Raw genomic sequence first — 14275 nt, 5'->3', positions numbered from 1 at the left:
AGGAAGGCGGGTTTAGAAAATAAAGTTTGTTGGGATCTTAAACATTTTGGATAAAACTAACAAAAAAAATATGAACACACATTCAGGTTGTAGTGCCATGAGGAGTAGCGTCATCTTATTTAGTTCCTTGAGATACACGCACGGCTGCTCGGTGATCGGTGCCGCCCTGGGAAAGGTGGTCAGGAGGTGACGGGGTCTCCAGGAGGAAGTCGGGAGGTGACAGGGGTCTCCAGGAGGGAGCAGGGGCTGCTCGGCCAGGCTGCCCTGGAGCCTGAGGATAAGGTCAAGGATGGTATGTGTTGCTCCGACTTGAGAATTAGGTGTGTGACTATGTGGCATTGTGAACATCAGGAGTGACGCAGCCGTGGCCGGGGCTTTGTCCGCAGCGCACTTAGGTTACACGGAGCGGGATCAGAAGCAAGCGATTCGGCACACAGGCGTTTGGCCACAGCAATTAGGAAATACATATTCTGCAGCAGGGACACAATCATATTTTGGTGTGAAGAAGAGGGCAAGAGGAGCAGGAGAATTGGTCGGTAGGTGTGAAAAGAGTTTGGCATGCATGGGAATTAAACAGAAAAGGTGTGGCTGAGATTTCCTAGTGGTGCTCACAGTGCATGGACAGCGCGGGGTGGGGCCCGGCGGGCTTCACACAGTTCTGTCCGTCCCTGAGTGCTTCCTCACCACCTTGCTTCCGTTCACCTGGTCAACCGCCAGGGTCTTCACCTCGGGTTGGGCCTGCGGCGGGGTGGCGTGGTGGATCCGATGCGCCACCCCAACGTGGGCTTTGTGCGGCTTTTCGCGGGCCGGGCTGTGCTGCTCGCTGCTTCGGTCAGAGGCGATGGGGGGGATGACGAGGGGCCTCTCTTTGATGAGGTGGACCTCGGCGGACTCCCTAGCCAGTAGAAATGGGGTAGGGTCGGGCATAGCATCCACTGGTTCCCGCAAAAGGAGTTTCCTGCTCTCTGCCCCGAATCTGTAGACCTCTTCAAATTCCGGGTGCAAGGGGGCTGAGAGGCTCTTTTTCATGCGGCGGCGAGGCGTTTCAGGTAGCTTGTCTTTGGGGGGCGCTGGCTTGTAGCTGGCCAGCACGGGGCTCCCTGACGGGCTGGCATCTGAGGTCCCGCTGGAGCTCATGAGCTTCTTCTTGGCGGCGTGCAGCTGGGAGGTCAGGTAGGCGATGGTGCTGGCCCGCTGCTCCAGCTCGCTAGATAGCAGGGTCAGCTTGTGACTCTTGGCCTTCAGCTCCTCCAGGTACTTCTTCTCCCGCTCCTTGATGGTGTTCTCCAGCACTGTGATCATCGCGTTTTTTTGCTCCAGTTCTTTCAACAACTCAGCATTTTCGTTCTCTTTCACTTTCAGTTGGGCTTCCAGCTCTTCACATCTTTTCTTTAATTCGCTGCTTCTAGAAGTCCCATCTCCTACAAGAATAAGCCGAGGAAGGAGGTGAAGAACTCATTAGACTGAGGCTGAGTGGTGAGGCCTACAGGGCAGGCGGACCTGTCTGGTGGGGGGCCCTGTCTAGGCTGTGGGGGCTCTGGAAAGACCCCTCCCCTCCCCGAGGTGGGGAGATCAGGGCATCTCAGAGGCCCTTTCCAGCTCTTAGTTCTCTGGCTTACTGCATAAAAGAATGTCTCTGAACCTTAAAGATGCTGAAGTTAAAAGAGGCAATTGCAGAGTATCGGACCTCAGCAAACACTTAGGATTAAACTGGCCGCAAATCCTTCTGTCTGCTCAGATGGCATTTATGAAATGCCTGCTACATTCAAAGCACTGTTTTAGGAAACTCAAATGTACAAAGAATTCTCCATGTCTATTGCATTAAAACTCTGATGTTTAGAGGAGAAGAGGTGTGGTGCTGTCACTTTGCTCTGCCGCTGGCCTCCTCTCTCACCCCGCTCCCCGCACCACACACGCACAGAGAGACTCCTTCCCACTTCCTGCTCAGAGAGAGCTGCTTCATCTCTGTGGCTCCTGCCCTTGGCCCCTCGCTGCTGCCCTAACACTTCGGGCCTCTGCCTCCTGCTGTCCCTGGGTGCCTGCCCTCACCCAGTCCTTCAGCACATGCCAGCTGCCTCCTTCTCCTGCTCCGCTGGTGACCTGCAGTCCCTGGTCACCTCACACAGCGCCCTTGGCTCTCAACCCTGGGTAGCCATCCTGCTCCTCCTAACGCTGGCTGGCTGGCTGGCCATCCTCCTTGATTGGCCCCTGGGAAGTTCTTTCTAGACTCTTCCTTCCTGGTCTGGAACTCACCTTGAGTGTCACCTCCCGATTCAGTGTCTCCTGAGCACCACTTCTCCAAGTGAGTCTCCATCAGACACACCCTCAAGTCCAAATAGCTGCTCTGCTTCCTACAGCTTGACTCTCCCAGGGAGACTGGATGCAGTCGCCATCCCCAGCCTCCCCTTCCTGACTGTGCCCTTCTGCCGGCTGCTCAGTGCTGCCCCCTCCCTGCTCCTCCAGCTGGCCTTGGTCCCACCTCCTCTCTGGTCTTTTCAGTCCATCCTGTATTTAGGAAGCTTGGTCACCCCTCTAAGTATTCTTGTCCTCTGTTCAAAATGGTTCCTCACTGCCTAATAAAACCCAAACTGCCAGATGCCTTCCAGTTCCACAATCTGTCCCGAATGTTATCTGTTCCCACATAAATCAAAGCTTCCATCACTCTCCCTAAGCCGCCACCTCTTGTTCTGTCTCTGTTGTACCCTCTATCCTTGACCTAACTCCAGACCTGCACACTCAGTTTCCCTGTACCAACTCCACCACCCAGGGCCTGCCTAGGCACTGGACGCCACTGGATGTCTTTCCCAGGCTTCTGTCTCACTTTGAATTTTCCCACCTGCCTGAGCCAGCAGCAGCTCTGCAGCGTGTCCCACCAGCCAGACTCTGAGCTTTTGAGGGCCCACGGCTGACTGGACTGGTCTTGTGCAGGGCACTTGCATGGTACAAGCTCACTGCAGGTGATGTGCGCTCCTCGACTTAGCATGGGGTCACGTCCCAAAAAATCCAATGTAAGTTGAAAATACCGTTAAGTCAAAAGTGTGTTTTTGATATTTTCAGCTTACCATGGGTTTATCTGGACATATCCGTAGTAAGTCGAAGAATGTACTGAATGTGTATTGCCCCATGCAGTTGAAAAATTTTAAGTTGAACCACTGCAAGTTTCTCTTTTTAAAAAACATGTGTCTGTGTGTATATATGCAGGTATAACGTCAGCAAATGACCTCCCTAAAAAGGATGCATGCAGCACTACCTTTCATGAGGTTTATTTTTTTGCCAAAAGGAAAATGGATCCTGAAACACAGTTTCAGAGGTAAAGAGAGGGACAGAGACACACACATATGACTCTATAGACACTGTAAGACCCAGGAGCCCAGCCACCTGGGCTGAACCCCTGCAACCTGAAATGCTGACCTGGGCATGGCACTGGGCCTGGTACCCACTGTCCTTCCCCCAGGGCCTGTGGGACAACAACCCATGCCTGTCGCAAGGCCTTTGCTTTCAGCCCACACGTGGCTGGACAGTGGGCCTTGGGCTCCTTCTGAGGAAGGGCTGCAACCTCAGGCCTTCAACCACATCCCTGGCCTGCTGTGACCATCCTGGGATTTTCTTCCCCCAGACAGTGCTGCAAAAGGTTGATGGACATTTGGAACATTCAGGAACAAGGCTCTCCCTGGGCTTCTCTCATGTCCTATGAGGGGCAGCCCACAAAGGCAGAAGGCCCTGGCAGTCAGACTGGGGACTTGGATTTGTGGGGCACCTGTCAGATGAAGATGCAGGTTCAGAGATGTCAAAGAACTTGCCCAAGGCCACACAGTCCCTCTGCGTCAGAGCAGAGGCCCGAATCTGGGGATCACTAAGCATCACTCTGGTTCTTTTGGCTACAGCATCCTGAGAGAAGCTTTTCCTGGACAGACATTCTCCTTATCATCCTTCCTTGAGAGTCATCTAGCTGTGCTGCCTTCTCCTCCAGGGTGCGGCCTTGGCTCCGGGCTGATGTTTGCCGGCCCTGACTTGAGCGGGCCGTCCTATGGGAAGGAGCTGGTGCGACTCCTCCTCCATCCCCAGCTCTGGAGAGCTGCTTCGGTGACTGTCCTTCCTGGGAATCAGCACCTCCTGTTTTGCCAATTTCTTGCTCTTTATAGAAAGCTCCACTCTACCTCCTCCTCTGTACATACCCCCTTTCTGGAAATTTCAATCTTCCCATGAAAGCTTGGTGCACACTGAGCTGACAACAGCAACTGACGCTGGTCTCCAAACGCCACACTGCTGAGCCTGCCCAAGCGTTAGGGCACTGCAGTGCTTATAAACCTGTGCACTCCCAGGGCCAGCCCAGACTTCTGGGGTCACAGCCCCCAGGGGAGGGAAGCCAAGAGTCTATGCTGTACCCTGGGTCCCGGAGCTGCTTGGAATTGGGCAAGTTTTGGGTGCACTAATGTAAAACAATTTTCACCACTGGGAGGGGAGATGCCCCACTGGAACCACCTGAGAGGCTTTTGAAACTGCCTCTTCTAAGACACAGCCCTTGCTGTGAGGACCCTGCTGCTGCTGGGAGCACTACATCAGGTGGGTGGGCAGGCGGGCGGCCTTGGGACCTGGGGCTGAGAACCTTGACTGGAGAGGCCACAGGGCAAAAGTGTGCTTCTTCAGATTAGCCTGGGCCAGGAGGGGACAGGGAGCAAGGACGCCCTGGCTTCCGTGACACGGGTAGCTCCTTTCCCAAGGCTTCAGTAGTGGCAGGTGTGGACGCTGGAGGTCTCCAACGTCAGGTTGAAACCCTGTTCCTCTGCATTCCCAGAGGCCCAGCTCCCGGTCCCAGGGCTTCGGGGGAGGTCCCTGGTGTCCCTCCGCAGGGAGACTTCTGAGGACAGCCTCCTGTTCTTCCACCCCAAGAAGCCCATGGCGCCTTCCCTACCACACACAGACAGAAAGACGTCTGGGCTCCTCAGAGGCACACTCAGGAGGCTGTAATATGAGCAATGCAAATGGAAAATATCAGTGCTCGGTAATCCGCTAAGGCTTGGTGGAAATGGTCCGTGTCTTTGACAAGGAACTGGACACTCTCAGGAATGATAACTGCCATTGTGAGGCCTGTTTAGAAAAAGGCATTGTGGGGATGCAGAAGTTCTTCTTCAAAGTTTCTTGAAACCATGAAGAGCTTGTCATTTCCTTGCTCTATGTGTATCTCTATGTATGTTCCCATGCAGCTGCTCTGACTTGCCCCAGCATACCTGGACAAGGCTAAATGAGCCCTGGACCATAGTACATGCTATTCCTTATTTGGAAACCCTCCTGACCCTCTCATGACTAGCTTCCTCTTTTCTTAGTCCTCTTTCCCGTTTGCCTATTTAGGAAAGTTTCAAGCTTTTAACCAATCGGGTTAAGCTGCGAGGTCCCATTCCGGCCAATGGAAACGGGACACAGTCATAGGGCAACTGCATCAGGTTATGAAGATTAGAAATGTCCTCGTCTCCTTTGTTCGAGTGTGCTCTTGTGGCGAGACTGCTGGCGAGTTGCACCCTTTCTGCAGAAAGTAAACTAGCCTTGCTGAGCCATCCATTGCCTTGGTGTGTTCTTCCCGACGTGATAAACCCGTTTCCAACAGGCGTCTCTGCACAAACATGGATTCAGCACTTTCCAAATTCCCACCCTGTTCTGGGGAGCAGGCTCTTTGCAGCAGGCACAGAGAGCCCTGGGAAGGCCTGGGTTTCTGTCTCTCCTCCGGCAGCCAGCAGGCGGATGCCCTTTGGGGTTCCCTGAGGTCCTGGAGGATTCTGGATGGGGGAAGGTTCTGGGGCTGTAGTCCAGAGAAAGGCCTGGATCCTCAGGGAGCTGTCTAGTAATGTGACCGCTCGCCCGCCAGCATTTAGCAAGCAGCTGCTCTGTGCCAGGCCCATGCCAGGCGGCAGCGACACAGAGGAGCGGGGGCGGTTTTGCCCAGTGCTGCTGCTGCTGTTCCTCCTCCTTTTGGGTTTAAGTCACATCTATTTTTATGTCCTGATTACACAAGGAACACATGTTCATTGTAGGAAAAATCAGAAAAACATATAATAGGCATTCCAAATATATGTGTCAGTCAAAAGAAAACAAAATCACTCATCCCCCTGCCCACTAATAACCACTTGCCACACGGAGGGATCCAAACATCCTTCTCATCTTCCCTTAGAGAGCTCAGGCCACACGCGTAACTCTTCCTAGCAAGTGTGTGACTAGTGAAAACGGCACTGACACGTACCACAAAGGGAAAGGTACTGTCATTTACTTCTGGGGAGGAGTTCTTACCTGTCTGTTCCGAACTTTTGACTGTCAGCTCATATGTTAAATCTAAAAGGGAAATGTTACACATTAATTCTGTTACCATACATTTCAAAATCTTCATCAGCTTTGAAAATGCAAAACCGATGCCCATGATTGGCCAGCAAGTCCTACCCAGACAGAGCAGGGTTTGGCAGCAGGAGAGGCGAGCATGACAGCAGCAGAAAATATCAGGGGCTGCTGTGCTCCCTGGGGTCAGAGGGCACCCTCTGTTCCCCCAAACTCCCTTCCCCATTCCCCCACGACATAGCCCAACCATCCAAAACAAGCCAGCAGCTGGCTCTATGTATCACACAGGTTATATCTTGGTTATCAGTTCCAAAACGCATTGGAGATTCTAACCATTGTATTTTAATCTCTTAAGTCCTCAGTATGCCAAGAAAAGGCTTTGCAGCTTTATGCTCAGTGCATCTTGATTATGCAATGAGGATGATACAAGGCATTCAGATGGACTCCTGCAATGACGATGGGAGCTGGGGGCAGGGCAGGCCTAGCACGTTCTGGCGCTGGGCTCTGCCGTGCCCCGTAGCTGCCCCCCGCCTGCTCGGGCCTGCTCCCCGATGTACCTGTGCAGTGCTGCTGCAGCCGCCTGATCTCGGAGTGCAGCCCCTTGAGTGTGCTGGCATGCTCCCGCTGAAGGAACAGGAGGTTCTTCTGTGCGCTGTGCAGCTGGTTCTCCAGGTTTGTGGCTGCCATGCTGACATCCAGGGGACCTGTGGGTAACACAGACCCTGGCTGCGGTCCCTGAAAAGGGTCCCAGGGCTGCCTGCCCTCCTTGGCTCTGGGTGCAGAAGGGTGTGCACTTCCCAGGAGAGAGCAGAAGGAAACCACAGCGCCTGAAGGGCAGGGCACAGGGGCACCAGGGCTACACTCCCATCACTGCAGGCAGGCCCCAGGCCAGGGACAGCAGCCTCTCCTTCCTGAGCACCTCAGGGTGTGCCCTAGCACTTAGCACCATGCCTCGCACACGAATGAGTGAGGCCCACTCCACCGTACAAAGTCACTTCCCTTTACTCATGAGGAAACAGATCGAGAGAGGCAGATTCGCGAGCCTGGGGTCACACAGCCAGTGAGGTATGGAGCAGGGATTCTAATCCAGGGACCCGTTTCCAAATCCTGTCCTCTCCACGCACCACCTCACCCCAACAGAGACCAAATCACTCCCAAAAGATTTCCCTGACCAGGAAGCACTGACAGCTTCCTCATGGGACAAGTTGGCACCTGGGAAATGGGCCAAACATTTCCTCTAAATGGCATCTGGAGCCGGCCAAAGTAAGGAGGGAGAGCTGGACTGAATTCCAGAGGGAAGCCCCCTGCACTTCACAGCACAGCGAGGAGCCACAGATCCTTCTTGGGAAGGTTTGAGAACGTATCTCATGGGGCCAGGGGGTGGCGCAGGTGTCTGGAGTCTGTCCCCAATGCTTGGCCCCTCCCAGCCCCAGCTTCCAGCATCTGATGCTTACTCAGGGCCCCAGACTCTACCTTCATCGTAACTCGAGAAATGTGGTGAAGTCATGGGTCTTTCTGGAAAAGCTACCAGAGTAATTCAAGACGCTTGTACAGCACTGAAAAATACTGAGGATGAAATGTGGGTTATTTGCTTATAAATTATTATTGTAAACACAGAGCCTCAGAATGCATTTTTCCTAATTTGCTATTCCAGAGAACCCTCCGTAAAAGAGGTACAACTTCTCAATGGCTCCTGGGACACAGCCCATTTGTAGGATGCCACAATGGGACCGTTTTGGAGACCCTGACACACCCAGGCTGTCACTGCTTCAGACGACACCAATTGCTTGTCAATGATCTGTACGACCAGTGATGTGCATGCACACTAGCTCTGGAGCTAGGACGAGTTCATAACGAACTTCAGACATACACTTGCATCACACGAAGACCCTTCCCAGGTGCTGCTCAGGGGGAAAGCCACAGACTCCACTCCAAGGGCCACCTGAGAACGCAGAGAAGGAAATAAAACACGACGGAGCTCAATAAGGGGAATGAACGATGACACATCCTAAAAAGGACCAAGAAAAAGAGAAACAAGAGGCCCTTTCAGTTGGCGACAAAAACTGGCAGGAGAGGGCCGTGGCCCCAGAACACGGTGAGTAGTCTCGGGGGCACCTCGCCATGAGCAACGATTGGGCAGAGCTGATCAGAAGCCTTGAAATTGGTCATCTCTCTGAACTAGCAATTTATTTTTAGGAACCTGCCAAAGGAAAACTATTACTTTTGTGTGAAAAGAGGTAGCTGTGAGAATGGTCACTATAGTGCAGTTTGCAGTTGGAAAAGACTAGAAACAAACTCAAAACCGACAACAGGGAGTGGGTTAAAAAACTGAAGGCGACCATTTCTAGGCATGTTTCTATGAAACAAAGCATAGATCTCCCTGGCCTTTGACTCCCCTCGCACTAGGGTGCAGACGATGGCAGAGCTGAGTTTCCATCAAGCGGGGCTTTCCTCCGTGGAACTGTGGGCAGCCTTCCGGCAGGAGCGACAACGAGTGTTTTCTGTTCCCAAAACCGTCTCGTGCTGTAACCGCAGACTCCTGTTTAGGCCGCTGGGCCAGACACTAGTTTCTAAGTGGAACCCCACAGTTCCTGAGATCCCAACACTGTCTGCACAGCACGTGGCCTTGGGGGGCGCTGACCTTAACAAAGGAGCCAGCTAGGACAGGGCAGGTTCAGCATGTGGAACGTGTGCCGCGTGCTTGCTGTGGAAAGGGTGAGCACCTTCTGACCTTGCCCGTCCCTCACAAAGCAGAACGCTTGAAAGCCGAACAGCCTCAGCGTCAAAGGAAGGAAAATCCCAGGAGCGCCTGAGAGCTGTCAGTAGCGGTGCCTACGTTTTCCTTCGACTGAGCAATCCATAGTCATTCACTCTGGCATCAATTCCAGCACCTCACCTGGAGGCTGAATCCTGAAGAGCTGAAAGGGGTTTGGAAGTGGGAACTCTAGCAGAGCTGCCTGACCACTACTTTCAAAGGACAGACTCAAATCCAGGATTCTGTTGGCTGATGGAAGAAGCAGAGCCCATGTGTTAGTGGCTTGCTGTCAAAGAGAAAGAACCATTTAAATGTGATCCAGAATTTAGTGGGTCTCAGATGACAGGAGAGCTGCCCTAGGCCTAGCGTCCTACCTCTCACAAACGCTGTCCCCAGCTACACAACCTGGCGGTGGTCTTGATGCTGGCATCCCCCGCCATCCACTTCCAGTTCATGATGATGTCGCTGGCATCCTGCTTTGAAAGCAGTTCTCAGATCCATTCAACTGTACCCATCGCCACTGCTGAGGCCATCCGCACCCTCACCCGAATCCCTGCCAGGAAGCCTCCCCGTCCTCTCCTGCCTGCTCCATTCTGCTCTCCACGTGGCAGCAGAGTGGTTTGGTTGTTAAGTCGAGACTGCTTAAAAACCTCCAACGGTTCCCGCTGCTCTGAGAATCGGACTGGTCTGCCCGGCCCTGCAACTGGCCGCACCACCCTCGCTTCTCCTACCCCAGGGCTCCTGGTGGCACCAGTTTTCCTCCGGGTGCCCTGCCGGGCTGTGCTTCTCCCACCCTAGTGCCCTCTCATGGCTCCTCCTCTGCCCAGAACACTCTTCTCGGGCCTCTCTCCTGCCCACCTCTCCTGGGTCTGCACTGTCTACTTATCCTTTAGGTCTCAGTAAAAGTTTACTTTCTCCCGGAAGCCCTGGCCCCCAGACTCGGCACCTGGTGCATTACCACCCTGTCCCCAGTTCTAGTCTGTGTGTCTCTGTGAGGGTAAGTGTGAGTCTATTTCCCACCTCCTTGCACAGACTCCAGGCTGTTCACTGCTGCACCTTAAGCCCTAGCACAGTGCCTGGCACCCTGGAGGTCTGCAAATGGGCCCCTGCTGCCAGTCTGTGGAGTGCAGCTGTGGTGCCAGGGGAATGTAAGGGCTTCAGGGTTGAAAAGCCTTTGTTTCCATGGGCTTCCTATTTAGGTGCTTCCTTTACAGGCATACCTTGCGCAAAGAAAACAGGATATACTAAAACACCCCAAAATGACACGACCACCTCACCCACCATGGCGGCACAAAATGGGATGCGCCTCTATGTAGAGGTCAGTATTTTCTTCTACACACCCCATGGGGGCAGAGGGGAATGGAGTAAAAGTGTTGCCAGCAGCCATCCCTATCATAGTGTGGTATTACATTTTATTTGTAACAAACTTAAATATGATTCAGTAAGTATTCATACTCTAACTGCCTTGGTCAGTCAGCAACTTTGAATTATAACAACACTGTATTTCATTAATCCACTGTGTTAACTGCAGAAATACAAAAGCATCCTTAAAGTGTCCCATTATGATGGGTAGACAGCCTGGAGAAGAAAAAGCAGGCGAGCAGGGAGAGTGTGATCACGTAACGCGTGGAGCTCGCCAGTAAGCGCTGGTGAACCGCTTGGAGCCCTCACAGTGGGGGACAAGGGTCTCCTGGCCTGGGGCATTTCACTGACTGTCACTCTCCCCTTCTTCCACACTCTGTGCTGACTTAAAAAGCCCTGACATGGAGACGCCGTCTGTGCAGGGCATTCTACAGCTGTTAGGACATTCCTAAATAAGACAGGTCCACTTGGGGTCAGGGAAACAAAGCACATCTCCAAATGGCATCCAGATTACTCAATTATTTTCTCATCAGCTCAAAAGAATAACAATATCACTGGCTTTCTGAGGGCAAAAGAGTTGCCACGGCTTAAAAGACAGTGGTGTTTTCCATTGTGGTCCTTCACTACTGAAGAGAGGTAATCATTGTGATGATGTCACGCTCCCAGTACTGTGGCATGACTGAAGCCACCGAGGCATCCTGTTTAGGCTGAGGAGACCCAGCCAAGAGATGCACATAATTCAGAGGGAGAAATGGAGTTGGTCCCAAGGGACTTAATTCAGTATCAGAGACGCTTTAGAAACATGAAGGAACATTCATGACAGATCCGTAATAGGGTCAGCGTGGCGGATGACAGGAGAGACAGGGCGTCTGCTGCAGATGAATAACGCCGCCTGCTGAGTAAGGGCACTCACCCCATCTTAGCTGTGTGTCAGCCAGGAATGGAGGGCAGCTCATCCAGCCCGTCTGGCAAAATGCTTGCACTTTCTGTGTCAAAAGGGCATATGCTACAAATTGTGTGCTCTTTGTACTGCAGCGCTCCGTCCTGAGGCAATCCAACTTTGTTCCTCAGCGTTGCTGGGAGCCATCCACAATCTTACAGTTATTTGCTCAACGAAAGGCGGCAAGGCCAGGACACTGGTCCTCTTCCCTCCTTGAGGATGCTGCCCATGGCTGCAGATAATGGGGCTCCAACTGACTATCACTTCGGGGCTTAGTCACGGCTGCCAGGGGCCAGCCCCCCCAGGTGACTGTGCACAGCTCTGCTGGTTTCTCTCCCCAGAGAATGCCAGCAGAAGCAATGCAAATGGGTACTTCGAAGGTCAAAGTCCTGCTGAATAGGTGACCTTGATCAGGACTCAAAGGTTAAGCCACACGTACATTTTTTCCTATGGCAAATCCACCAGGTACTAAATAAATTTACTGTTCACTCTACATGTTCAGAAAGTTAATACTCAAAAAAGTCTTTTCATTCCAAATCCTATAGAGGTAGGCTCTGAAGACGTGGCAAGACAGCTTCCTGGGTGGGGGGGGTGCACTGCTGTCATTTCCTAGTGTCAACGTGTCTGAGGAAGGCCCGGCCTGGCCGAGTGCACTCTCCAGCAGCCTGAGGACAAGGGGCCCTGTGAACAGCTCAAGCCGAATTCCATTTTCCTTCCAAAGCGCTGTCCCTTCCTCTCAGGGCACTAATGTAACATGGCGACATAATTCTATCCACGGACCACCTGACTTGCCCTTGCACAGTGTTCTTTCACGTTACTTATGTCACTTGCTTTTGCAACCCACCGCTGGGGAAGAGAGGACGCTATCCCACAAAAAGAGAGAATACACACCAATAAATGCATCTAAGCCTTGCTGCTTCTCCTAGCCCACAGGTGATGTGGTGACAATCCCGAGGTCTGGGGCAGATTTAATTTCATGCAGAAATTCAGATGCTTTCCAAGTTGTGCATATCAAGTCTCTAATACTTTGAAACTGCAGAGGAAAAGCAAACACAGCCCACAGAAGTAGCCTTTTGGCATGGAAGGGAAGGCAGCATTCCTCCAGAGTCCAGAGCACAGGGCCAGGCCGTCAGAACAGCACTGCTCGCGCGGAGGCTGGATCCACTGGCTCTCCAGGGTTAGAAAATCACACACCTGGCCGGGCGCGGTGGCTCACGCCTGTAATCCCAGCACTTTGGGAAGCCGAGACGGGCGGATCATTAGGTCAGGAGATTGAGACTATCCTGGCTAACACGGTGAAACCCCATCTCTACTAAAAAATACAAAAAAACAAACAAACAAACAAAAAAAACAACAAAACTAGCCGGGCGAGGTGGCGGGCGCCTGTGGTCCCAGCTACTCGGGAGGCTAAGGCAGGAGAATGGCGTAAACCCGGGAGGCGGAGCTTGCCGTGAGCTGAGATCCGGCCACTGCACTCCAGCCTGGGCGACAGAGCCAGACTCCGTCTCAAAAAAAAAAAGAAAATCACACAGCTATAAAGGCACTGCCGACCACCCAATACGGCAGAAAGACTCACTAATGACTCTTGCTCGTAATACCAGCAAAGGTTCCTAGGAAGCTGGGTGAGGGTGGGGCTTTCTGGGCCAGGCTAGCACCTCAACAAAGCAGCAAGGCTAGCTTAGGAAGAAAGCACAAGGTATTCCACCCTGTAGCAGGTGTGTCCTGGTTCCTGGGATCCCAGCAGGTGCCCAGTCCCAAGGCCAGGGGGCAGACTCATCCTCTTCCCCTGCAAGGCCAGGCGGATAGGAGTCCTCTGGAGGCTGAGTTAGCAATAGGCTATTCCTGGGAAAAAGCAGCACTCGCTGCCAAAAACAGCTCTGGTGTTACCCGTGGGAGGAATCAAGGCCAGACTTATCTTCCCCCTTTTAAAAATATGCCTTTTCCTTTAGTGCCTCTCCTGTGTGCACACCTCCTTGCACAAATTTTCATGGTCAAGCACATTTCTGATCACGTTGCATCTCTCTGACTTTCTTGGGACCAAGCCCCACTTCGCCAGAGGCCCTCCTCAGTCTGCCCTTCCCAGCCGCACCCCACGGGGTCCCCTTGGGGCTGTGTGCTTGTCAACACTGGTGTCCTCTAGCCCCTGGCGTGGCCTGGACCCCTCCAACACAGGGCCTTTGCACCCCTTGTTCCCTCTGTCTGGAACTCTCGTGGCAAACCATTCCCTGCCCCCTGCCTCATTAACTTCCATTCTTCCCGCACATCTGAACTCACACATCACATACGTGCTGCAGATAATTTCCTACCGCTTCATAATGGCACCGAGTGGAGAGCTAAACCAGAACTACACTGCGTTTGCCAAAAAGCACCGCAGCAGCATGAATCTGAACACGACCTCACCCCACCATTTCTCAACATTCCAGAAGCAATATTCTAACGTATTCCTGAGACATTTCCTGGACAAAAAGAAATGGAGTATCTTTGGTAGGAAAGGGTCACACCATTTAAAAATGGGAGATTGTTTCTGGGCAATCAAGAACAAACTTATCTTTTAGCTGAACACAAAGCCTGTGGAAATAGGGTAATAATTTTAGAATCTAAAAAAATAGCACACTACCACTTAGGTGGTAGCTGTGAATTAGTTATAACGAGCTCTTTTAGATTCTAGTCATGAATAAGTTATGACCATTCACATTTGGTTCTCTCCTGCCATGAACACCAGGAGCCCTGCCGCCCTCTCTGTGCACTTTTTGAAAGGCCCTGACCTGGCAGCACTGCTTGGCCTTTAACAGGGCACAGTGTCTCAGCGTTTGTGCACAAGGACCTCTGGGGGCTTTTCTGTGGGAACTTTCTGTACTGCTCTGGTGTCCTATAGCTTAAGCGTTGCCATCAAGAAA

At 52.5% G+C, this 14275-nt stretch overlaps 1 protein-coding gene across 4 annotated transcripts in view; it reads right to left on the bottom strand.

The window, feature by feature from the left end:
• Positions 1-6: 6 nt before the first annotated feature.
• LOC105493833 (coiled-coil domain containing 92) overlaps positions 7-14275 on the bottom strand; it is a 35628-nt gene continuing 21359 nt past the window's right edge. For 3 of the 4 annotated variants that reach the window (XM_011761769.3, XM_011761775.3, XM_011761782.3), the window contains exons 2-5: positions 7795-7887; positions 6879-7025; positions 6280-6321; positions 7-1421 (exon numbers count right to left, since the gene is read on the bottom strand). In XM_011761769.3, coding sequence (XP_011760071.1) covers positions 649-1421; positions 6280-6321; positions 6879-7025; positions 7795-7828 — 996 coding nt within the window. In that variant the 5' untranslated portion in view covers positions 7829-7887 and the 3' untranslated portion in view covers positions 7-648. The remainder of the gene's footprint in view (positions 1422-6279; positions 6322-6878; positions 7026-7794; positions 7888-14275) is intronic. The other variant, XM_011761801.3, reaches the window with a different exon arrangement.

Source organism: Macaca nemestrina, chromosome 10, assembly GCF_043159975.1.
Source record: "Macaca nemestrina isolate mMacNem1 chromosome 10, mMacNem.hap1, whole genome shotgun sequence".
In the NCBI taxonomy this organism is placed as follows: domain Eukaryota; kingdom Metazoa; phylum Chordata; class Mammalia; order Primates; family Cercopithecidae; genus Macaca; species Macaca nemestrina.
The sequence above is the reverse complement of the archived record's forward strand: the minus strand, read 5'-3'. Positions and strand labels throughout refer to the sequence as shown.